At 44.1% G+C, this 26130-nt stretch overlaps 1 protein-coding gene across 1 annotated transcript in view; it reads right to left on the bottom strand.

Annotated features, from left to right (window-relative positions):
* Window positions 1–26130, bottom strand: part of LAMB4 (laminin subunit beta 4) — a gene marked incomplete at both ends in the record, with an annotated part of 43869 nt that overhangs the window by 8568 nt on the left and 9171 nt on the right. Inside the window, 20 exons of the mRNA XM_079545632.1 lie at window positions 272–477; window positions 3477–3637; window positions 4104–4479; window positions 5625–5721; window positions 6914–7134; window positions 8864–9088; window positions 9857–10014; window positions 11025–11256; window positions 12141–12284; window positions 14171–14348; window positions 15978–16098; window positions 16557–16678; window positions 18084–18269; window positions 18981–19112; window positions 19980–20130; window positions 21134–21213; window positions 22215–22324; window positions 22953–23132; window positions 24219–24407; window positions 25617–25737. Of these exons, the coding sequence (XP_079401758.1) occupies window positions 272–477; window positions 3477–3637; window positions 4104–4479; window positions 5625–5721; window positions 6914–7134; window positions 8864–9088; window positions 9857–10014; window positions 11025–11256; window positions 12141–12284; window positions 14171–14348; window positions 15978–16098; window positions 16557–16678; window positions 18084–18269; window positions 18981–19112; window positions 19980–20130; window positions 21134–21213; window positions 22215–22324; window positions 22953–23132; window positions 24219–24407; window positions 25617–25737 (3390 nt within the window). The remainder of the gene's footprint in view (window positions 1–271; window positions 478–3476; window positions 3638–4103; window positions 4480–5624; window positions 5722–6913; window positions 7135–8863; window positions 9089–9856; window positions 10015–11024; window positions 11257–12140; window positions 12285–14170; window positions 14349–15977; window positions 16099–16556; window positions 16679–18083; window positions 18270–18980; window positions 19113–19979; window positions 20131–21133; window positions 21214–22214; window positions 22325–22952; window positions 23133–24218; window positions 24408–25616; window positions 25738–26130) is intronic.

Here is a 26130-nt window from a genome sequence, read left to right as displayed (position 1 = left end):
TTTACCCTGAAGCCCCCTTCAGACTGGAAAGTGCTTGAACATTTCCTGGTGCTGTGCCTGCCCTGGGAACAATGGCTGCCAGAAGGGTGTTAGTGACCACACTACCACAGCTGGGAATTGCAGCTGTGCCTGACATGACGGCAGGTCTGTGCCAGGGAAGTGTCCTTCTCCAGATTTAAAATGCATGTAATTATTCTTTTAAAATAAAAAAGACTAGTGGCATAAAAAGGAAGATTTTATTTAGTTCCCATTACAAACCCCCAGCACCTACCTTTTCAACCAAGTGTTGAATGCCAGGGATCTTGACCAGTTTGAGCTGCTCCAGCACTCTGCTCCCTTCCCAGGCCCGCTTGTGCATCACAGTGAGCATGCTCTGCCTTGTGTGCTCCAAGTGCCTTACCACAGGGGCTGTCTCACGAGCTTTCTGTTCTGCCAGGAATGATACTTCAGAGTGTTTCCTAATGTTGTTGATGGCCTCTGCAGCAACAGAAATAGCGCTGAGTACCAACTGATTGCATTTGATTTTATTCATGTATTTACTTGAGTGCTGGAGCAATGGTGAGTGACAGGTCTGCTTGTGGTGATTGAAGTCGGATGGGAGGGATGGACAGAAACTGCCATTTCTTCATTCAAGTTTTCTAATCCTTTACTGAGACAAATACCAAACAGGGATAGTTATCAATACGCATAACACTTGCTACAATAGATGAAAATGGAGTGGATCCTATGTTATTCCTCAGAATTGAAGTTTAGGCAGGAAATCTGTTCACACCACTTGTAAATTGAAATGATAATCTCTGTGACTGTGGCTCAAGGAAGCATTTGTCCTCCTGATTTTCAGCACGGTACCCCAAAGTTAAAGTCTTCTGGGCCAAAATTTAGATTATAAATGGAAATGTATTACTTTTCTTTGGCTCTGGAGAAATACAAGTTCAGAGTTGATGTACTGAAAAGAAAGAAAGCATTTCCATGATAAGCCTTTAGAGCAGGCAACGAATGCTTTCTTGTTTGCTTAATGTAAGCTTTTCCTCAAGTAGAGACTCAAAACCATGGAGAATATATATATATATTTATTTATTTATTTTTTTTTCCCCAGTTGAATAGCCTAAAGAAACGAATCAGGCTTTTTGCAAAACACACAATTTAAAGTTACTGCTGTCAGATCTCCAGCGAACCCAGTTTTCCCCAAATTGTCACGCAGAAGTATGTGCAATGATCCAGAACTGATGTTTTGTTAGTGCAAAAGCATTAGAGGTCATTGATTAACATCTCACTGGGCTGGTAACAACTCAGTTACTGGTTGAAGTCAATGAGAACACTCTCGTCAGGTCCTGCCTGTTTTTTACCAGGCTCTAAAGCTCTTGGTCTTGCTTTGGCTGAAGCAGAATGATGTGTAGTTGTATGGAACTTAGGCTATTTGTTGTATTTTGTACCTCTTGGAAACAATGTACAGTTTAAAGCTAGATTCTAATACAAAGTACCCGGCAAGAGGCTGCTCTAAGCAAGAGGCTGTTTTTTATGCAATAATTCCATTGCAGAAATATTTTACAGTGGTTCAACTCTTCGTTAAATGGCCCAAACACATTTTTTATGCTTGGTTTGTGATGGAGCTGTAGGGATTCCAAAGTTCCTTTATGTTAAACACAGTTTCTTAGCACAGACTTGATTTACAGCTCAGGAATCTGGGCTCATCACATTACAATGCCACAGTGGCTGCAAAACCAGGGAACAAGACTGGAAAGAGGTAATTTAATGAGATTTCATAAACTGCAAGAATTCTTGTTAGGACACTCGTGCCTTTTTTTTCTTTTTCCAGGGAGTTCAATCATTATTAACTGTTGACATTTCCAACTCAGGCAGCTGAGTATGTGCCCATGAGGTGGTTCAAGAAAAGTCCTGAACTCTCATTTCACTTGAACCTCTATAAAGAGAGGTAGGCAGGAACCCATTTCCCCACATGTGCCTGGGGCACAGGTGTCAAATGTCCCCCAGATAGGCATATCCTCCATCCTGCTCTGTCCCACTTCCTTGGGCTAACAAAAAAGCATGAGAAAAAAAGCAGACAGGGCCATAGCCTGAATCGTCCTGAAATGATGAAGGGATGAGGGAACCAGGCTTTCTCCCAGGCACTGGGGAAGCTGGCTTTCTTGAGGGAAATGTTATTTCTGTCCTGCTAGATGCTTGGTAGCAGCACCAATGAATATTTGCGGCCCTGACCAACAATTCAGCTTAAATTCAAGGTCTTCCCCTCCCCATACCCCTGTGTGCTTTTTATAGGGCTGTTTATCTGCCCCCAGAGGCCAAAAGATGAAAAAGCCTTGGAATGTGACCAGAGAGCACCGCAGATGGTTCAGCTGCGCATCCACTGAGCTCCCTGGGATTTATTGTTTCTTTGCCTTCCTGCCTTCTCAGAGTCAGCACAAGACCCAGTTGAATTAGGACGTGGTGACTGTGATGGCTGTGCTGACTGCATACGTGGGACTTGAGTAGAAGACTGGTCCCCCAGGCACTGCCAAGTATAACAGTGCAAAGAAACCTTAAATCTTAATTAATCCCTCTTATCCCTTTTCCTTTCCCTTGGCTTTATATACCATTGATCTTCCCTTCATTTTTTCAGTCCTGTTTAGTCCAGTCTTCTTCTTGCTTGTACAAAACATGAAAGATCTCAAAGTGGGTTTGCACTGCCTTTAAATTCTATTTTCTGTGCTCACTGTAACATCTGGGGGTTCATACCTTAGCAGCCACCTCTCTGGTCAGATGGTGGAGTGTATACTGCTGAGAGTCTCCTGCTGTTGTGGATCTAGTTAGTATCTAATCAAGATCCCTGAATCATACGTTCCTGTCTTTTTCCAGAATTCATGAAGCCTGTGACATTGTTATTATTGCCATTAGCAGCTGATGGAGACTATACTTAGCTCAGGCACAGACAGTGTAATTATTTAAAAAATGCCAAGGAACTCAGTTCTGTTTTCACATTTTGTGATGATGGAGAGCCAGTTCCTTACCACATAAAGTCATGTATTTTCTCATGGGAACACTGAGAAGTTGTTCTACGACTCTCTGCTTTAATTAAACAAACCATTGCTGCACAACATTTTTTAAGTATTGCTAAGAGCAAGAGGAGTCAGAAACAGGGAAAATATCCTTTTCTCTTCTACTGTATGATCTGAGAGTCTATAAAGTGAAACTGGGTGGCCTTTAAATCCTGATGGAAACACTTGGGCTCATGAGATTTTTGACTGATATGATCATGCATATATCTGCATCTGAAATGTACGATGCTGGAAATCAAAGCATTTTAAAACAAAATGGAGTTTAGAAAGTCACTATAATAAACTTTATAGTATTTGGATTTTTGTAATACCACATGGAACTAAAATCTAAGGATCTTTGAAATGTTGCATGGCTCAATAGTGAGAAAAACATTGTGAAATTTCATGGCATACGTTCATCTGTTTCAGTACTGGCTGCCTTACCTTTGAGGCTCAAGTAATGAAAAGTGCGATGCAGATCTAATTTCTGTTGTAGAAGTTCATAGACACGATCAGCTTCTTCACCAATGTCTTCAATGTTCTCAGTGAGGTCAGGAAATTCATATGACATACTACGAATCGGACCCGTTTGTGTAATTTGTTGTCTACAAGAGAAGTGACAGTTATGCAGAAGTCAGACTGAATTGCTCTTAAACAATTGAGGTACACACTATTTTAGAGGACAAGAGATAAATTTCTAAATGAGCAGAAACATTTACTTGTAATGACTTAGGAAAACATTAGGAACAGGGAAATTCCAACATTTACTTATATGCTTTAGGGGAGCCATATGTGAAATAATCAGAGAACAGAATCATAGAATCCTAAATCGGAAGGGGCCTTTAAAGGGCACCTAGTCCAATTTCCCTCCAATAAACAGGGACACATACATATATCTCTCTGTATATCTGTATAGGTTATTTTGTTCATGGATCTACTGAAAGCAGAAGATCAGCGCTCCAGCATCTTTTTCTGATTAGAAGAGGGATTTGAAGAGTAGGGCATGGGGGAAGCCTGGGGGAAGACTGCTTTGTCAGCCAAGGGATTTTAGCAGGGCAGCGGAGCCCTTACTGAAGATAGCCATGAAAATCCTTGATGCTTGAGAGTGCCTCCCATGAAAAAACAGGACGTTTCAAAATTCTTTCAACTTCAGAAATGGCATCTTCAAAGGCTTTGAATCGCATGTCACAGCTGGGCATCCGTCCTCCTTTATCTTCTAGGCTTGCAGCAAACCTCATTAACCCTTGAACAGTCTGGGCAAGGGCAGTAATTTCAGTGTCCCACTCATCAAAACAAAGGTGACAGTGATGGCAAGAGGGAAAGTCTTTCTCAAAGCCACGGCCACACTGGTCGCAGAATCGCCCAGTGACACCAGCACGGCAGTTACACACACCAGTGGCTTTGTCACACCGAGGCCAGATGGTTCCCTCTGGGTTACAGTTGCATGCTGTAAGAAAGGGACAGCAAGTTATATGCAATATTGCAGTTCCTTTTCTGCAGGAGTAAGGCGTACAGAAGGCACAATCATGTATTTTAACGCAATAAATAGAAACTGGTTTTCTTTGCTGCTCTTTGAGCCTGCTTGGCTGGATCTGCCAAGGGACAACATTACCTTGCTGGGTGGGACTCTGATGTATGGGGTTTATTTTTCTTGATAGGTTTCTACTAGAGCTTTTGACTTGGAACAAGTTGGAGTGTTCCCCCACTGTGCCCAACTCTGCTATTCTAGCACTGCTTCCCTGTTCTTTTACACTAAAGGGAAAAACAGATGCTAGCTAACTTCAGCCACCCAAAGGCCCCCATGTATCGTGTGTCAATCATCTAGGCTCCTTCACTGGCAAAGAAGAGAAGCAGGTGCACCTAAAAATCGATCTAAATCGGTACTCATAGAATCATACTGCATTCCAGGTTGGAAGGGACTCACAAGGATCATCAAGTCCAACACAGCATCACCTAAAATTCAAACCCTATGCCTGAGAGCATTGTCCAAACTCCTTGAACTCTGGCAGCTTGGGGCTGTGACCACTGCCCTGGGGAGCCTGTTTCAGTCTCTCAGTGAAGAACACTTTTCTAATAATCAGAACAGCAAAAGCTGGACAAAAAATAGTCTTTGGAGACGCTTATCTACCTGCACTGCCTGGAAAATTCACCACTGATCAGAGGAGCTCAGACTAGGTCAGACTAGGCTTTGGAACAGCTAATGTCAGGTGAGATAAATCCCTTCTGATACCTCATCCCAGTGCTCCCTGGGCTGGGGAGCTGTGTGCTGAGAGCTGAACTACATACTCATTCTGCAGCCTTCAGCTAGCACAGCCCATTTCTAAATATCAGAGAATGAAACCAATGTTCAAGTCAAAGTGAAGGGGGTGGCCTTCATATCAGGGGAAGTCTAATGGCTTTTCTTCAGCTCTTGATTATTCCATGGTTCCACCAAAACTGCAGAAGGAACAACACTGACAAACAATATAAACAACTTAATCATTTCATACACTGAAATGTATCTGTTTCTCTGGATTTAAGTTTTGTCTCCTCTATGAATAAAGGCACAAACATTTATTTTGAGGCGGTTTCTAACCCAGTTATAATACTTACAAATGCAGTGCTTCTGGGGATTGCCAAAGTAGTTTTCCTCACATTCGTTGCAGCGTTTCCCACCATAGCCTACCTTACACAGACACTGGCCTGTAAGCTGGAAACAGTTCAAGTTTTAACAACTGCCCATGTAGTATGACTGCATATACATTATTTACTGGATTTCTTCTTTGCTCTGTGACTTTTATTATACAGTTTCATGGGGACCATAGTGACACTGCTTCTGCATGTTGTTTGAACATGGTTTAACATGATAAACTTCCTTTACCATCTTCATACTGAAGGATGTTAAAAAAAATTTGCTCTGAGAGCTGGCTTTTCTTTACTAATATGAGAGGTTTCATATGGTCAAGTCTGATCTTTGAGAATGCATCCTCTGACTATTATCTGAGAGAGGATTTTTTCTTCTTTTGCAGAAAAGATTGATGGCTTATTTTTGCTGGAACAAAGTACTCATCTTAACATTTCAACTTTTAACTACATGATAGATATACTGCAATGGAAAACCTCCAGGGTACATTATGCACATTGCCCTAGAAAAATTTGTTTTGGAATTCAGTGCTGAAATGAAACTGCAGGGAATTACAGCTCTGATAACTCAGAAAAGCAGTAGTAGTTCTTCTGTGTGAAGGGCTACATTTCGTAGGAAAAATAATAGCTCCACTAAGTAAACCAGGACAAGCAGCATACTGAAAGGAAAATGTGAAAGCACGGCAGCAAGAGCTTGGTGCAACGTCCTGGTGCTATGAAGTCAATAGCAAAATGGCTGTTGTCTCCATGAATCACAATTTTAGCTCTCTATTCTGATGCACTGTTTTATTTTTTCTACCTTCTTGCTCTAGAAAATGCCCAAGAATTAAAAATGAGAAAAGATACAGTAGTAGCCAGATTGATGATGCATGACTGATGTAATGACCACTGCTCTTTGTGAAAAGAAACCCTTAAAAAACCAAACACATGCAAGACTCTTAAGGTCCAAGCCTGGACTTCTTCCCTGTATGTACGCTTATGGGGCAGTTTTTCGTTGTGTCATTTTCTCATGTATTCCTATGATCCACTTTAAAAGGAAACACACAGGCAAAGAGTAATTGCTTACAAGTAAAGCCACAGTATCAGAACAGCACATGTAATATAATGGCTCCAAGCCAAATTCCGCCAACCGCGAGTTTCCAAAGACTTGTTGTTTCTGGAAAGCATGACAAAAATCCATCCCCGTATGAGAAGGTCCCAACCGTGTCATGCCAAAACATTGCCCTCCCAGTTCCCAGAGAGCAGAGTAATTTCCTTGCCTGGTCACACTGGCTACTTTGGGTGTTTTTCACGTCACAGTCACAGAGCTGACATCCTTTTCCTCCAGCCAGGTCCCAGTAGCCCGGCGCACACTGGTCGCATGTTGTACCAACTACGTTGGGCTGACACGGGCAAGCTCCGGTGGCTGGGTCACACAGGCAGGCTGCATCCCCTCCAGGGCATGTGGCAGAGAGGACACCTGCAGGATTGCACTTGCAGACTGGAAAGAGAAGGACAACTGCTACAGCAGATGGTGATACAAATGGCTGATGGACAATCAGAACTGTACATGGAAGCACAGTCTGTAGGCTCACAGAATGGTTTGGGTTGGAAGGGATCTTCAGTATCCACCTAGTCCAACCCCTTGCCATTGGCAGGAGCACCTTCCACTAGATCAGGCTGCTGAAAGCCCCATCCAATATGGCCTTTAATACTTCCAAGGATCCGCAGCTTCTTTGGGCAACTACTTCCAGTATCTCACCATCTTTGCTGTGAAATTTTTCTTCTTTATATCTTATCTAAATTTGCCATTTTTCAGTTTAAAACAATTGCCCCTTGTCCTGTTAGTACAGACTAAAAAGTCTGTACTAACTAAAAAGTACTTGCTAAAAAGTCTTTGTCCATCTTTCTTATAAGCACCTTTTAAGTACTGGAAGACTCCAGTAATGTCTCCTCAGAACCTTCTTCAGGATGAACAAGCCCATCTCCCTCAGCCTGTCTTCATAGGAGGGGTGCTGTGGCCCTTTGAGAATCTCTGTGACCTCCCCTGAACCCGCTCTGACAGCACCGCATGCCTCTTGTGCTGGGGGCCCCAGGCCTTGACACAGTACTGCAGGTGGGGCCTCATCAGAGTGGGGTAGAGGGAAATCACCTCCCACAACCTAGTAGCTACACTTCTTTTGATGCAGCTCAGGATACGATTGGCTTTCCAAGCTACAAACACACACTGTTGGCTCATATCCTATGTTTTATCCACTCGGGACTATTCCCAAGTCCTTCTCTTTCTATTGTGGTTTTGTCTACAGCGTTGAACAAACTCACAGAGAGCTTTTACTACTTTTAATATAGGCACCAAAAGCTGAAGTTGTAGTGCATTTTGAATCTTGTTAGCATGAAATGCTAAAATATGTTGGATAAGGAAATGCTGATTTACAGTAGACACTATGCAGTGTGGGAAACCCCAGCAACGGGTAAGCCAAGTAAGATAAGAAGCCTTCCTTGTGAGGAGCCAAAAGTTCTTGCTAAATTATTTCTAGCTGACATCTTCCAAAGATGAATGAGGTATGGGCTGGAACTGTATTTCAGAGATTTCCAGAAGAAGGACATCTTGAAAATAGTTATGTTTTCTGGCCTGTACAAATCTTCGATTAACATCTGTGAAAACGACCTTCTATAAACTCTGAGGAGAAACTTATGCTTTGCATTTACTTGTACTCCTTCCTTTCTGCTCAAAATGCTGTTACTGGCAGTGCTCTCATGAGGACTATTAAACCGCCTGAGCAGCCTCTTTCTAGCTGTATCATTAAAACAACTGGCAAGGCAGGGAGCTCAGCAGGGGATCATCTGGTTAACTGAGCATTGCTTAGCTGGCATCAGCCTGCAACATGGATAAACAATTATCTTTGATTCCTTTAATTTTAATTTCTCCCTGACTGGGATGAATGCACATTTATTTTTCAACAAAGAATAGTGCTTTCAGTTCAGGTGAGCATTTCCTAGGGTTGATATTCAGCACAAGATTTAGGCAGGCCTGCATGAAAAACACAGAACTTAATAGATTCCATATTAATAGTTATTTCTAGCACTGGGAAGGAATTTCTTCAGTACTTGCATATTTGCATATCTACTTTGTTTTTTTTAAACTAAGGACTAATCTCTCCCTATAAGCCTAATTTCCTTGTAACTTCTCTTGCTGGCAATATGCAGTTGCAGAGCTGTTGCCCACTTACTTTGGCAGTCCTGATCGAGGGCTGAGCCAAAATACCCAGGTTTGCAGAACTGGCAGTTTGCTCCATGGGTGTTGTGCAAACACTTGACGCATTCCCCAGTGACCCTGTTACAGGACTCCGGGTCTGTCACATCAATGTTGTTGTTGCAGGGACATGGTGCACATTCCTCCCCTGGGCTTCCTGGGATTTTGTAGAACCCGCTAGGACATTCATCACACCGGCTGCCTGTCAGGAAGGTACAAACATGTGCTGCCTAATGAGAATTCAAGAGGATCATGCAGTTTCTAATAATACTGCTAACAGGCTCAGACTGTCTATTCAAATGCACAGTTTCAGTGGGAAATACCCACCTGTTTGAAATCTTTAATAATCCTATGATCAGTTAAAATTATATCTCTCATACTGAAATCTGATGGGAATGCACCCTCCTCACTGCAAGAGGCAAGTTGGTGTCACTGGGACCTTGTCCAGTGGTTCATCCTTGCCTGAAGACTTTGCTCTTTCATCACTGTCCCCAGGTCCGGAGCCTTCCCCAATCTCCAGAAGGGTAAGGCTGGTGCCATAGGAGTGACCAAGAGCCTCACCAGGATGAAACAAGAGGAAGAATGTTCAGAACTGAGGACATCAGAGGTCTGTGAGGACAACAGTCCCCTGGGAAAGTACCAGCAAGAATCATTTTGGCCCGGCAGCGTTTCTTCAGGCAAAGCTGCTCTTGACTTATACAGGAACCTGGCTTAAAAAAAGGTCACAGCATGTGCTTTTAGCTCCATTGCAGGAGGTGTTCATAACCAACAGGGGAAGAAAATGCTTCAAATTTTCCCTGTGGAAATTCAAGGTGAGTCAATGGGATCTTTGGAAGGAAGGCATCAGTTTGCTGTAAAAACAGCTGTGTTTGGGACAGCCCAGAATGCCCCTCTCTGCAGCAGCCATTCCAACAGTGACACAGTCACTCTTGGGCATGATGTCAAAGCACATCTTTATTTTGCTCCTTACCTGAATATCCCTCAAGACAATTGCAGACTATCTGTGAAGTCTGGGAGTCCTGGTAACAGGAATGTGCAAAAAACCTCTTGCTTGTGGGTACTCCTGGGCACATGCATGGGCGGCAAGGTTCTCTGTTGGAAGGGTTTCCATAATAGCCATCGATGCACCTGTCAAAGCAGTCAAAAATATATACATATATTGAAATCATTCATGCTCTGTCTGCCATGTTCTGCAAACCTGGGGTGACTGATGGCTCCTCTAACGCTGCGGTCTGTCCAGACAAACAGGCAACACAGAGGCTTCTGAAGCATCGCTGGTCTTTAATCTGCTTTACTATAGCAAATGGGAACACAATTCTGTATATTTATGCAAGCCATGCTGAAGGTCTTGGCTCTCTGATTATCCTCATCCTAGGGTGTGGATCTCCTGTGGAGGCATGGCAGCAAGTTTTTCAGTCTTTTTTAATCCACTTGCTACCTACATGCACAATAGCTAAAGGTAGTATTGTCCAAATGTATTGCAAGAACAGCTCAATGGGTTTCATTTGGAAATCCTCTTAAAAGGCAATGACATGGCACAATCTAGCCAAATCAAACTAACCAGCCAATGAATTCAGTTCTGATGTCCATGCTGAACTCTGTACCTCCACCAGAGCATAGAATTAAAAAGGAGCATTGTTTGGAGTGATGATGGAAACACATGGGAAAAGTCATTTGCTGGTCATACAGAAATTATATGAATCAGCAAACAGGGCACATTTATTTAAGCTCCTTGGAAATAACTGCAGGTGTTAAAATGAATATTCAGCTCTAATTAAGTCTCTTGGCAATTTAAAAGCCAGAGCAGACCTGGTATTGCAGGTCCAGTACCTTGCACAGGCCCTGGAACACATCACACAGAGCACCCATGTCTCAAATTCCATCTTATGGGGAACCCACTGCAGTGCTGCATGCATGCTGTGCCGCTGCCCATCCCAGAGGACAAACCTTCCTTCTTACATTTACCCAAAAATGGATACTTGCCACTTAGGAATGAGACCCAATTTAACTCTGGTTTTAGCTATTATTCCCGCTGAGGTCATTGATGCATTGGTGGAATGTAGGTGAGGCCCCAGCAAAGCATGTATTTCAGAGAGCTGGTATTCATGTGAGCTGTGCAGTGCTGCCCATCCCCTCACCTTTCACAGTGCCTTCCAGCTGTAAACCTGCTGCAGTTCAGGCACTCGCCGGTCACTGGGTGGCAAAGCTCTGCAAAGCCGTGACACGGGCAAGGACGGCAGTGGGGAAACCCAAAATACCCAGGCAGACATTGGCTGCAGCGCCGGCCATCAACATCCCGGAGGCAGGCACACTGCCCTGTCACCTGGTCACATAGTGAGCTCACTGAGCCCTGTGGGTGGCACTCACACGCTGGAAAAAAACAAAAGCAAAGCTGTACCCTCAGCAAGTCTCCGTCACCCAGCCATCACTGATCCTGCTTGAAGGTGGGGGCAAGCAGTGGGGGATGACAAAGTTGTTAAATATGGAAATTGTTTTTGTATTCCTTCATGAAGAAAAGGATCTGTGGAGGTTAATTCACAGTTGGCTGAACTTGAGCCAGTAGCGTGCCCAGGTAGTGAAGAAGGCCAAAAGATCCTGGCTTGTATCATAAATAGTGCAGCCAGCAGGAGCAGGGAGGTGATCATCACTCTGTAGTCAGTGCTGGTGAGTACCTTCAGTGCTGGAGTGTGAGACCCTGGAGTGAGTCCAGAAAAGGGCACCAAAGCTGTGAGAGACTGGGCTGTCTGAGGCTGGGATGGTACAGTCTGGAGAAGTTAAGGCTCAGGGGAGACCTTATCACTCTTTACAGTTGTCTGAAATGAGCTTGTGGTGAGCTGGGGGTCTGCCTGTGCTTCCACGTAATAGCAATAGGAGGAGAGGGAATGGCCTTAAGTTGTGCCAGGGGAGGTCCAGGTTGGATATTAGGAACAATTTATTCTCCGAAAAAGTGGTGAGGCACTGGCACAGGCTGCCCAGAGAGGTGGTGCTCCCAGAGGAGTTCAAGAAATGTGTATATGTGGCACTGAGGGGCATGGGTGGAGTTGGACTGATGGTTGGACTAGATCTTAGATCTTAGATCTAGATCTAGATCTTAGAAGTCCTTTTCAACCTTTATGATTCTATGATTCAATGAACAATAGTGGCTTGAAAGCCCTAAAGAGTTGGGGTGTGCACAGAAAGCCAAATACTGATACTAGTGCTGGTGGTGGTACAAGTGAAGGTAGTGGTGTCAGTACTGGGTGCTGAGTACTCACGGTAGCAGCCATGGAAGCCGAAGCCATAGCTGCCTGCAGAGCAAGAGTCACAGCAGCGCCCCACTACGTTGGCTTTGCAATGGCACTGGCCGCCCAGTCTGCTGCAGCTGGCATTCAGCGAGCCCTGGGGATTGCACTTGCATGCTGCCAACAGGAAAGAAATCAAGTCAGGTTTGGTTAAAAACCAAAGAAGTGCAGTTGTAAAAATCTTGCAGGTTTTGGACTTGAAGGGAAGATTCTGACTAACACTCATTGGAGGTTCACTAATCACCAACAGCCATGGCTTGGGTTGATGCTACAGGCAATAATGCATCACCAGCACACATCTTGGTGTTGGAACACCATGCTCAGGGCACAGCCGCAGCCTATATTTGGGACAGGCCAGAAAAAGGTGTAGAGAAAGGTAGATCTACACAAAGATACCCTGAAGTCTAGAAGTATTTCATATAAACCTGCATCCTGCTGTGGCACTGGACATGATGAACAAGCAGTGCTTTTAGACTGGATAGAATGATGAAGTTTTTTACAATAAGGGTACTGAGGCACTAGCACTGTTTGCTCTGAGATGTGGAGAAAGCCCCATCCTTAGAGATGTTCAAGGTCAGGCTAGGTAGGGCTTTGAGCACTTGGTCTGGCTGTAGGTGTCCCTGTTGCAGGGGAGTTGGACTAGATGACCTTTAAAAGTCTCTTCCAACTCAAACAATTCTATGGCTTAGCCAACCCCTATTTGCTGCTTTCTGGACACCTCGGACTATTTTACTGAATGAAGCTGCTCTGCTAACCCACAGGGAATGTTCGTCCAGGACACTCAGATGCCAGTGCTAGAAAGACAAAGTGAGAAAACCCCATCACTGTGGAGAGCAGATTTACAGGGGAGTCAGCGCAGCCCAAACTTAAGTGGTTCTGGACATTGCCCAAAGCTTCAAACCCCACCTGCTACTGCCCTCACTCTGGGATACCGCTGAGGTTTTCTTGCTGAACATCTTGCAGCAAATCAGCCTGTATGCTGCTGTGCCTGGAGTCATACCAAGCATCCAGCTGGCCTGCTGCTTCTGGGGAGAGAGCTTAAAATCCTCAGTCATTTTCTACCAGCCAAAATTAACCAAACTTTTTGCTTTGGCCATTTAGTGAAGTTGGTTGCAGCACTCTTCAGAAAACATACAAGCATTGAATTGCTTGTGTGCTCTTGCAGCTTGGAAGGCCAATGGTATCCAGGGCTTCATCAGAAGAGGAGTGGCCCTGGACGTGATTGTCCCTCTCTACTCTGCCCTTGTGAGGCTCCATCTGGAGTGCTGCATCCAGGTCTGGGGCCCCCCAAAACAAGAAAGACAGGAGCTGTTGGAGGGGCTCCAGAGGAGGGCCACAAGGATGATCAAAGGGCTTGAGCACCTCCCCTACGAAGGCAGGCTGAGGGAGCTGGGCTTGTTCAGCCTGGAGAAAAGAAGGCTGTGGGGTGACCTGATTGCAGCCTTTCAGTACCTAAAGGGAGCCTATGAACAGGAGATGAGTCAACTCTTTGAAAGGGCAGATAACAGCAGGACAAGGGGAAATGGTTTTAAGTTGAAGGAGGGAAGATTTGGGCTGGATATCAGGGGGAAGTTCTTCAGAGAGTGGTGAGGTGCTGGAAAAGGCTGCCCCGAGAGGTTGAGGATACCCCAGTCCCTGGAGGTGTTCGAAGCCAGGTTGGATGGGGCCTTTAATACTAGCCTGGTCTAGTATTAAAGGTGGAGGTTGGTGGCCCTGCCTGTGGCAGGGGTGTTGGAGTTTGATGATACTTGAGGTCCCTTCCAACCCAAGCCATTCTAGATTCTATGATTCTGTGATTGCTCCATCATGAGATGGGCTTCAAGAGCCTTGGCTTTTCAATAGCCAAGCCACATGAAGATGTTTGTGGCATGCTTAGGGTTGGATATCATGCATGCCCATATGGGCTTCATTGATGTACATCACCTCAGAGCTCTCAGCCAAATGTCCAACAAAATGAAGAGAAAAAAGCATTGCCCAGGCAGCTGCCTGCATGCAGGCCTTACCAACAGCGCCGCGGTGAAGGCGGGCTGACATGCTGGCTATCAGCCGGGCGCACGCCTCGGGCAGCACATGAGGTCCAACTTCTGATGCAATTTCAACACAGTGATACTTCTGGTAGTCATCTAAATCCTTTTTGCTGCATAAGTTCTCCATGGAGTTGATTCTGGGAATAAGTCCAAGCTTTGGCGTTAAGAGGAAAGGAAAATATTTTTGCTTAGATATGCTGAAAACCAGAATTTCCCACATCCTCTGACAGTGCTGTGCATGGCAAGGACAAAGGCCTGCAGCACCGCATTTCTAAATCTAAATTCACGTTTATTCTGAAGGTCTAGACATTCCCCAAGTTCTTCAAACAAAAGAGATTGTGTACAGAGAAGGCAGGTTATAGTAAGGCCTCGGATACAAGGTCAGAAATGTTGTTGCTGCTAAGAGGTGCCATGTTTACAACTCTAAAAGCAGCATTCAGCCAAAAATTTTACTTGTACTACTGCGATAGGGAAAAAAAAAATCAGCTGCAGACTCTATGTCCAAGTATGGCCAGCCTTTGCCAGGTCCAGTTTTATGAAAATAATTAGAGGAATGAATATTGAAATACTTTTCTCAAGACAAGGACCCAAAACCAACACCCACTTTCTGCCTTGTTGGAAACTTGGAAAATGTCTGTTCATAATTCCCAGGAAAATACAAAACTAACTTTACTTTTCCAATGTCACGGCCCATCTCTAAATATATCCTGCTTTTCTAATTGGATTCAGCTGTATTATGAGGATTTTCAAAACCTCTAGGTGAATGAAGAACTGAAGAATGTGTCCCTAACCACAGCATCTTGTTGGCATATGTGAAGTGTGCTCATAATGAATGAGCAACCAACGGAGGTACATACACTGCCTATTAACACATACAACACTTCTGACTTGATGAGCTGCTACAGTATTGCTCCATAAAAATGTTAAATGATATAATTCTATCTCTCCATATACAAACATAGGAAGCCAATACCAATGGAGGGAAAGAGAAGCGCACTTCCCTGAATTTCTGATAAAACACATTATAAATGACTTTGAAATGTTTGGGTAAGTCTGTTTAACAAAACAAACAATTAGGCTCCATCAAAAGAGGGGTGGCCAGCAGGGACAGGGAGGTGATTGTCCCCATCTACTCTGCTCTTGGGAGGCCCCATCTGGAATACTGCGTCCAAGTGTGGAGCCCCCAGTACAAGAAAGACAGGGAGCTGCTGGAGAGGGTCCAGAGGAGGGCCACTAAGATGATCAGGGGACTGGAGCAGCTCCCATATGAAGAAGACCGGCTGAGGGAGCTGGGCTTGTTCAGCCTGGAGAAAAGAAGGCTGTGCGGTGACCTCATTGCAGCCTTTCAATCCCTAAAGGGAGCCTATAGAGGGGAGGGGAATCAACTCTTTGAAAGGGTTGACAACTGCAGGATGAGGGGAATGGTTTTAAGCTGAGGGAGGGGAGATTTAGGTTGGATGTTAGGGGGAAATTCTTTACAGAGAGAGTAGTGAGGTGCTGGAACAGGCTGCCCAGAGAGGTTGTGGATGCCCCGTCCCTGGAGGTGTTCAAGGCCAGGTTGGATGGGGCTCTGGGCAGCCTGGTTTAGCATTGAATGTGGAGCTTGGCAGCCCTGCATGTGGCAGGGGGGTTGGAGATTCATGATCCTTGAGGTCCCTTCCAACCCTGGCCATCCTGTGATTCTGTGAAACAAAAGCAACGAAACAAAAAACATTTCAAAGTATAAATTATAAACTAAGAAGTATAAATGCAACCTCTTGGGAGTTGAAACAGCATTACTCACAGAGTCAATCAAGATGAACGGTTTAGCCTTTGGGTCAGAGGCAGAAGGCTGAGAAAAATACGCATCCACAGAGTACTGGGTTCCTGGCTCCAGGCAGACTGGGGTCTGCAGCAGGGCAATCCTGGTTAGCAGAGACACAGCACTATCACAGCCAGCATAGAGCAGGACAAGGCAATCTGTGGGGTGCTGCGAGCTCTCCCTGCCCTACCACCTACTCTCTACTATTTACACAGGCGCAAACTGAAAAACTGGTTTTGAAAATAGGCTAGGACGGTGTCTTAAGGTCAGTATTCCCTTCCTATACTGAAATAGCTTTAGCTGGACATCCACTAAATAAAACAGTCCCAGCAGAGCCTAAGGCTGCTCTCCTGGCTATGGCAAAACATTGCCAGGCTGGGATGGGGTCATCTGCTTCTTCCTGCACTCCTCCAGGCTGCAGGGTGTTATCATGCGGCAGCGGCAGGAAACACCAGACATGTGTTTGCAATAACCCCACTTTCCCACAGATTTCCTGCACTGCAATGCTTCAGTGATAGATTTGCACAGAAAATCTACAGAGACAGACAGAAATAGACAGACCTCTTTGTAGCTGGGAGGGCAAACACGTGAGGTTCCTGTGAAAAGCCGTTGGCTTTGCAGTGTTGACTTGATGAAACACCAGTGGGCTGGACAGCAACACTTGCTAACCAGTCTTCTAAGGTCTATGAACAAAAGACACAAGTTATGATCATTTCATAATTTTATTAGAAAGCATTACTTCTCAGCAAATGGTGAGGCAGTGGCACAGGCTGCCCAGGGTGGAGTCATCGTCCTGGAGGTGTTTGGGAAAAGGGTGAATGCAGAACTGAGGGATGTAGTTAGTGGGTTTGGGAGGGCTGGGCTGATGGTTGGACTACATGACCTTAGAGGTCTTTTCCAACCTTTATGATTCTATGATTCTATGATTGTACCTGAAAAACTCACTTTCTCCTTGTTATGGTTTCTGAAAGCCAGCTGACCTGATTGCACATAGCAGTGACAAAACAGATTTTCCCTTTGTCTTTTAGTATTAAAAATAATGTTATTTGAGAAAAATGCAGTGTATTTGTGCAGCAGTAATGGAAATGGGACTTCAGCCGGTGCAGATGGAAACAGCTCTGTTAAAGCCATTGAGCTGCTTCCTTTCTCAACACAGCATTGTCCCAGAGATATCCGTCGCCATATGCCTTCTCTCACATCTAATAAGGAACAATAAACATAAATGACTTTGCAACGCAAGTCTTTAAAATTCAGCTGCTCCATCCAGTCCTGAGAAGGAAAAAACATCAAACCAGCCCACTGCAAAATTATTCTCGTGCTTTTAGTTAATGGGAGTTTTGTTTGCCTCAGAATGACAGGAAAGAATAGAATACAGTAGACAGAAGGAGTATCTTGAGAGAGGGGATTGTCCCAGGGAGCTGGGAAGAGAAGGAAGAAGGCATGCATAAATACTTGTAGGAAAAAAACGCTTACATGCATCTTTGAACACACAGATGCAGACTTGGATTTAACCAGATTTGGATTAATGGATCTCCCTAGACATGTCTTCCTCACTGAGAAATCTTGTCCAGGCACAAAATAAGATTTTGGCTAACATTCTAAGGTTTTCACACATTTTAGAGCCCAGCTGGAGCAACTGGGAAGGTGGATGACTGCAAAGGGTCTGGATAAACATCTGTGTTGTGTATGTACAGATCAGCATACTCCTCTCTTGCCTGTGTTTCCATTGTTCTCCCCAGAAAATCTCAGCTAAAAATACAAGATTCCCATCTGAAGCAGATGCATTTTGCTGGTGTCTGATATGTGAAGAGAAGTGCAGTCCAAGCAGAGGTAACAAATGGGGAGCTCCAGACAATGACACCCTGGCTAATACTAAGAAAACACTTGTGTTTTTCTAAATATGAGGAGAGGGTTAAAGGAATCAGTAGATTGCATGTTTATCTATTCATAAAGATTAAAAAGCAAATAATTTTCACTTTAAATGAAAAGAGTTTTAAAGAGTAGAAGGTCTTGCCACCTCCTACAATTGGCAAAATAGACCATGCAATTGTCTGCAGCATCACAAGACATGCAAGCCACCACCAATACCTCTGGCTCATAACGGATTGTGACAGAGAAGTCCATAGCCAGTGGAATGTTGTCGATAGCAAATCTCAGCCCAGCTCCACTGGGGACACGGGCAAAGCCAGGGCCTGTCCAGGTGACAGCTCGGCCAGCGCTGGGCTGCCTGAAAACCACTTCCAGGGCCGGGTCCTGTCCTTGCTGAGCTGTGCCCTGCAAAGACATGTAGACATTGTCAGTGTCACAGTCAAGTTACAAACAGGCAAATTTGGAAAAAAGAAAGGAACTATTTTTGCTGCCCTAATTACTTATCTCAGACAGCAGTCAGCAGTTTCTGGAAACGCTCTTGATCTGCATGCTAAGAACTCTCCCAAATGTGGGAAATTTAGCTTCACAGACAGAGGAAAATCACAAGAAGAAGGATTAGGATAATCCATCCATCTCTGTATATTTGATACTTCTAGGCATTCACATTGCAAACCTTTAACAGATTGAACTTCATTTTGTACATGGCTAGACTTTCCATTAAAAGCTGAGTAAATAAATATCAATACGTACAACGACTAAGCTGACTTGCAACAAAAGAATATTTAAAGACAGTAGGTACACATTTAGGTATGCTTAAATGTTGTAGATGTCCTGCAAGCAAACCAAACAAAAAAAAAGGATTTGAACTTCCTTGAGGATCTTTCTTCCTAAACAATTGACTCAATCAGAGCCTACAGTAGGACTGGACATAGCAAAACAAGCTTATCTGTGTGAATTATAAAATATCCAGCTCAATACTCTGACAAAAGAATTGATATCACTTGCATCTGGGTTGTAAAGTATAGGACTGTCAAGTCCACATGCACAGACATATCCTTTCCCTCTGTTGTAAGACTGAAGTTAGCATTTGGTATAAATAACAAAGCACTAATTTACCTGCCCAAGTGCAGCTTTTCTTACATTTCGTTTTTTGCTCCTGTTTAGCACAATCTTTCCATTTTCAATCATGAACTCATATCCTTGCTTCTGGAAGTAGATATCACACCTTGGGAGAGTGGTTGGTTTGACCTATGAAGTAGAAGCAATGAGACAGGATGCAGCATTGTCTCAGCAATTTTGAAGGGCTGGTAAGCAGCTAACAGGAAATCCCTATTCTTAAAACAAGCTCTATTCTCTGCTGCATGAAACCCTGTAACATGGCCCAGCAACTGCTGGAAACCCTTTTCCTTCTCTTACTATTAGGTTACAGTTCTTCTCATAAACTGTGTCCCAGACATCTGTTTTCCATTTAATTACTGGACAGTAGGATGCGTACTGTCTGTGATTATAGCTAAATATTTGTGGATGTGACCTGAAAATAAACTTTTTTTTTTTTTTAATTATTACTTCTCCATAGCTTCTGGACAAAACATTGGAGAAGAAATTTTAGTAAAATGTAGGCAGCGGAAGGGACACATTCCAGCAGGATGAGACGTGTACTGTGCATGGGGGAAAATCTACCCCAATTTTGAGGAATAAATAAATGTTCTAAAAACATTATGGATGGATGCCAAATTCTAAAGGAAATCAGGCTACAATCAGTTTCTTTATGTAAGGCAGCAGGAACGAATCAAATGGAGCAGAGAACAATTTAGTTTTTCCTTTGTTAGAACTTTCCAGAAGAATCAAAGTTTGTGATAGCTTCTCCTTGAGCTGTTGGCAACTCTCACACTCTAATTCAAATAGTTAAATTAATTTCACTAATTTATGCTAGGCCAGCCCACACCTGAGGAGCAGCAAGGATAGCTTTGCAGGTCACCACAGCATGTAGTAATAGCCACAGTTACGGAAGACATGGGAGGCAAAGAAGAATTGAGAATGATCAAGGAACTTGCTTTGTATCAACCATCATATGGGTCTATTTTCCATATGATGCCTTAACAGCCAACTACATACCAAGGGTGCAGAACCAGAAAGGGGCGTTGCATGCTCAGCTTCATAAATATAATAATCCAGGGGCAAAAAGAAGTAGCCTGGGGCTGGCTCATTGCACTGGCGGCCCACGATGTTGGGAAGGCACTTGCACTGACCGTCCTCTGGTGAGCACCTAGGGCAGGAGTTGGTATGGGGAGGACATGAGTGCAGCATTTCTGAGTTCTCTCAGCATGAGAGCAGCTCAGCTCCACCCTTGTTTCACCTTGGTTTCTTCCACTGTGGGACTGTCCCCACTATTAAACTTCTTTCCACCATTCTCTCTATCCCTGTTTCCTCTGTTTAGTTCTGTTTCATCACTTAGGAGATGTGACATGTCATGGCTTTTTCCATCCGTTCCACCAGAAGCACAGATCCTTTTCTTTTCTGATCATTTGTTGCCATCTATTTCTCTATCTGTTTCTTGTACCTATTTTGATATCTATTACCATATCCATTAAGCATCTATCCCATATACTTTTAGAAACAGGACATGAGGTCACTAGCATCTTTGATCTGAGTGATATGGTAGTTTTCATATATTTATGCTCTTGTTTCACACATCAGATGATGACTAGGTTTGATTTCTTGCTGACAAATACAAGCCAAGGAAGCTGAGGATTTGTTCTGCAGCACTGGATGTATCTAACAGGTAAGATTTCGGCCCAACAGAGTCCTGGGGAAGCCCATGTGAAACAAAACTGGCCTCTTGATTAATATGTTTTGAATATGAGTCAACGCTCAAGAAAAAATAAATAAATAAAAATATTTTAAAAAAAGGTATTTCTAGCTTTTGAAGTGTGGAAAGGAGGCTAAATTAAAAGTATCACTTGTACCTTCTAATTTCTACTGATATTAGGGCCAGTGGTTCTCTCAAACTGTACAGCTTGTATTTTGTATTAAACTAATCTTAACTCCAGCTGATCTAGAACTGGCTTTGAAGGTAGAAGATAAATCCCCCTTAAAATCACAGCTAGATCTCAAAGATCCCAACATGACTTTATACTCTTCATGCATGATGAAACTACATCTACAGTCTATTTTCCTGAGTACTGAGACTCTATAACCTAGCTAGAAAATCTAATGCTAGAGTTTGTGAAAATTAAAAATGAGACAAAACTTGAAGAACATTAACTTACAAGTTATCCTGGGATCCACCAATGTCACAGTCACATGGAGAACAGCCATACACGCTCTTGCCAAGACCCCAGTATCCCTCCTGGGATAAAAAGAAAGTGAAAGATTTTTCTTAATAGCAAGTAAGGTCTTTTCCAACCTGAGTGATTCTATGATTCTATTCTATGATTGATGCTGTAGTCTACTCCTGGGATGCCTGCCTGTGCTTGGCCGTGTGAGATTGCTGCTCATATGCTCATATACTGCTCAAAATGCATGGGTGCTCAGACACTGTCAGAAGAACCAGGTATTTTCCATCTTTGTAAATGAGTTGCTCTGGAAATAGCAAAGATAACATTGCATTTCCTTTTCTATGAGTGTTGCTTCTGGTGCAAATAGATTGCACTAACTTTCACAAGCAGTAAAAAAGGACTGAATGTCTGTGAATGTGTCCATGCAAAATGGAAGAGTATAGCTGTAAAATTACTTTGTATTTTGACTAAATCTAATTGATTACCTTTTTAGCAATGATTGTTCCCTTCATGACGAAGGGAAAAAGGCTATGAGCTCCTATTTTTTATGAAAATACTGATTGCAAATATTCTGAGAGCAGCTAAATCCACAGATAACCAGGACAGGGTGGCAGTATTTCACAGCCTAAGGCACAGAGGATGCTTTTTCCATTCATATTTCTTCATCATCCAGAGACTGCTAAGGAGAGATTGTGACTTAATCTGAGGACATCTTCAGTCTCTGAACAAAGGCCGTTTTCAGCTCTTCTCACTGCATTCCTCATTGCTGAGCACAATCCTAGCCCATGAACACAAAGTGAGCCCAATGGAAGCCCAGACTCAGAGACAAACCCTGGAGCTGTCCCATGCCAGGGTGGAGACACTTCCTTGGTAAAAACCAGATGGTCCTCATATTCCCTAAATAGCCTCATCGCACAAGAAATAACGTCCTGTACACAGAACCAATGCCATTTTTTCCTTTGATGAAATGCCATGCCAGAGCCCACAGGAAGGCAGGAGATGGGAGAGGAGACTTCTAAAACAGTTGCAGAGAGCCAGCACAAAAGAAAAACAGAACTGTCCAGACACGTACAACACACTTCTCACAGCGCCGGCCCATGGTGAACCGCTGGCAGAGGCACTCCCCAGTGGCAGGGTCACAGATGGAGAAAGGCAAAGTGCCGGCAGCATCACAGTTGCAGGCTGTGGGGAGAGAAATGTGTGGTTGCCTCAGTTGGCCTTGGTGACAGTAGCAGGGATGGGATGTGCCTATCAGCAAGCCTCACTCTGAGGAGTGGCTGGCTGGAAGCTCTCACAGCCAGGCAGCAGCTCCCTTAATCTACAAAGTGTTTAGCAGCAAGAAGAGCCCCAAAATACTCTCTAAGGAATTTAAGCACCAGGCAGAGGAGGCAAAATGTGTAACAGGCACCTCAGTCAGAAGATGCCTTCAGACTTCAGAAGGTTTGTTTCTGGCCCACATGCATCATGCATCCTACATCAGTGATGTTTTGAGTGCGAAAACAAAAACATGAGTGGAGTGCGCAGACTGGGATGATATTTCCATCTCCTATTTCTTCAAAAGCAATACATTTACGTCCCAGTGAACACCTTCTAAATGCATTTGAAAAAACAGTTCTGACTATGGCTTCCCAGGAAGAGTCAAAAGTGTTTTCTGAAGACCAAGAACATGCCCTTGACATGAGATCATAGCAGCCAATTGGGTGCTTTGTAATACAGAGAGTATCCGTGAGTTACTGTGTGCATCTGTGCATTTAACTACTCCCATCTCTTAAAAATGCTTTGTGAAGAGCAAAAGTGGTAATTTACATACGCTGGCAACCCTGTGGGTCGCTGCCTCTCAGCCCGAAATGGTTGGCCTTGCACTTGTCACAGCGGACACCCTCCGTGTTCTCCTTGCACGGGCACCGGCCTGCCACCGTTCCCAGCACAGGGTCTGTGCGGCTCTCACATGCACCGTGGTGCAGTGTGCCCTCTGGGTCACAGCTGCAGGCTGCAGGCAGAGACAAAGAGACATAGGAAAGCATATTTAGATATAGGCATGAAATTGTACAACTGCAGCTGTTACAGTTCAGCGTTGTTGTGAAGACTGGAGATGTCCATCCACATCTGCTGTGCTGGTGGCTGCACTTTCAAAGTACAGTCAGTATTAAGAAATATTTCAGAAGGGTTTTCAAGATCAACTTTTTCTCTGGAGGAGAGTTACAGTCTTCAGTAGAAATTTACCCTTCTCCTTAGGCAGAAATGGGTGTTGCTCATCCACTCCTGATGCTCTCCACCTGGGAGAACCAAGGCTCTGTGCTTCTGGGGATCCTTTTGTGAAAGCTGCAGTGTACAGAGGAGTACCACCAGGGACCCCACTCCCCAGGGACGGCCTGAACTGGCCATGGCTGAGTAATTTGCTAGAAAGGATGGGATCAGCAGGGGCCACTGCCTTCATGATATATCTCACTTTCTGTTCAGGCTGTTTCTCACCGCACTGCTAACATCTACCATCACTTCCCTGGGTAATCTCCCCTTGGCTCCTTAAGAACTTTCCATGCCAATCAATTATGACAAATTATGCTCAAAGCATCTTTCCTATCCTGTGATAATACTGAACTAACTTTTCAAAAGACAAGCTTGCATGCCTGAAAGCTTATTTTTAAATATATGACAAATATCTAGAAAACATATTCCTCCTCCCACCATTTCACTCCTGTAATTCATGACTATCACAAAAGCAACAGTGATTCTGCTGGTCCGTTTTCTACTGACACTGTTCAGAAAAAATGAGATTGGCCCTGCCTGTGGCAGGGGGGTTGGAACTTGGTGATTCTTGGGGTCCCTTCCAATCCAGGGGAAGTTATTCTTTGATTCTGTGATTCTGTGATGACATCCCTGCTGGACTGAAGGCTCAGTTTAGCAGTGAGCTGGAATATGCGGCTCCCTGTACAATGCTATTTCAAGGACAGTGTTGTGCAGATATTTTGTAAGGTAGTTTGGAAGTTGTAGGTTCAGAAACACTTCTACAGCCACATACAAGTATGAGGATGCAATAGGGCTCAGAGCAAATAAATGCTAAAATAGGGAATCTTACGGAGGCATGCATGAGGGTCCGAGATGGCTTTGTGTGGATCCTGGTAAAAGAAGGGCTTGCACTGATCACAGTGTTGCCCCGTGGTATTGTGCTGGCAGTCCTCGCAGACCCCACCGCTGACCCCACCACTGGCCTGGTACACGGCCATGTCGAAGTGGCACCTGCCAGAGTGGCCATTGCAGTTACAGCCTGCAGCCAGAAACAAACAGGGGATAATTAACACCAGAGTTCCTAGTGTGTCTTGCCACCACTGTGTCTACCTTTACAACAGGTTTACTTGCTACGCATATGATTTCAATGTTCCAGCAAGATTACAGCCTTCCAGTCCTTGCACTTTACCACTCAGGGCAAATTGCAGCATACAGATTCTGTAAACAATGGTGCTCATATTGCAAATTCTGGTTTTGCTGCCATCAACAATATTTATTGGATTTACACATGCAGTGAAGCAGGAATATAATGATGCTAAGACTGGGGACTAACTGAAAAAAAAACAAAAAAACAAAAAAACACAACCAAACCTGAAACACAAGACAGCAGAAAAATGTTGGAGACAAGGGGGAGAGAGACCAAAGGTGAAGAATGCTAAATCTCTCACCTTCAGAAGTGAGCAGTCTGCATAGGAGGCAGTTCTGAGTCATTTCAAAGCCTTGTCTTGGGCATCTATTCATGTCTTAAAGTAAAAACCAAGTCAGGAGGACCATGGCAGCAGGCTCCAGGCACCTCGTGCAGGGCTGGCAGTACACAAGTGGCAATGTTTCAGGCTGGCATAGCAGCTGCCAGACCTTGTGAGAAACTGTGTGTGCTTCCAATCATGCCTCAAGGAGACAAGCCCTCAGCCTGCCATTTCCCCCACACAGGGAGCAGCAGCATCCCCCCATAAAATGCCCTACAGGCACCAGAACTGGACCTTACCTACACTTTGAGAAAAACCCACACAGGTGTGTCTGCCTGTTACAGAGTGGAGAACACCCCTCCACTGAAGAAAGATTTAACTAAATACCCGATACAGATCTTCATCTATTATTCTTTTATGTCCTACATTATTCATCATTGTGGAAATAAATAATTCGGCCTTGTCTATATGCTTGTTTCATTTGCAAGAAAGACCCTAAGTTAAGCAATAAATGTTCCTCTGGCATCAGCAGCTTTTCCTTTATTTTTCCTTTGCTCTTTATTAAAAATAAGAATGTGAAAGTTCACCTAGGGCAACAGCACTGATAGACACATGAATCCATCTGTTTTTTCTAGATGAGGCACGGAAAATGTTCCATCCCATAAACCATCCGATAGTGCACTGTGCTGTGACTGTGCTGCACCCACCCCCCAGTAATCACAAAGGAAAAAAATATGTTTGAGTTTTGGAGCCATTAAAAAAAAAAAAAAACAACGAGTTACGTTTGCAAGCATTGTCTTGTGCCCCTTCAGCTGGCCTCCAGGGAGCGTCGTTGTAGAAATCTTTACATCTTTCACAGGACAAGCCTTCAGTGTTGTGGCGGCAGATACATCGCCCATGCACCTGCAAGGTGGTGAGACGGATGAGGAGAGGAGAGGAGAGGAGAGGAGAGGAGAGGAGAGGAGAGGAGAGGAGAGGAGAGGAGAGGAGAGGAGAGGAGAGGAGAGGAGAGGAGAGGAGAGGAGAGGAGAGGAGAGGAGAGGAGAGGAGAGGAGAGGAGAGATTCTTTTCAGTTTTATGGAAGGAAAACATAAAGGCATCCTTTCATCTCCCAACTGAAACAGATGTGGATCAAAATAATGTTTTCTGTATGTCTGCTGGTGTAATCTGTTCCTGATGGCTCTGTTGCCTCCATTAAGATTTAAAGTGATTTTTTCTTCCACTACTACTGTAAGTCTCAATGCTACAGAACAGCCACTAGATTTCATTAGGACTCCTAAATCAAGTTATATCCTT

Source organism: Tetrao urogallus (assembly GCF_951394365.1).
Source record: "Tetrao urogallus genome assembly, chromosome: 1".
NCBI lineage: Eukaryota > Metazoa > Chordata > Aves > Galliformes > Phasianidae > Tetrao > Tetrao urogallus.
This window is presented reverse-complemented; position numbering and strand designations above follow the sequence as displayed.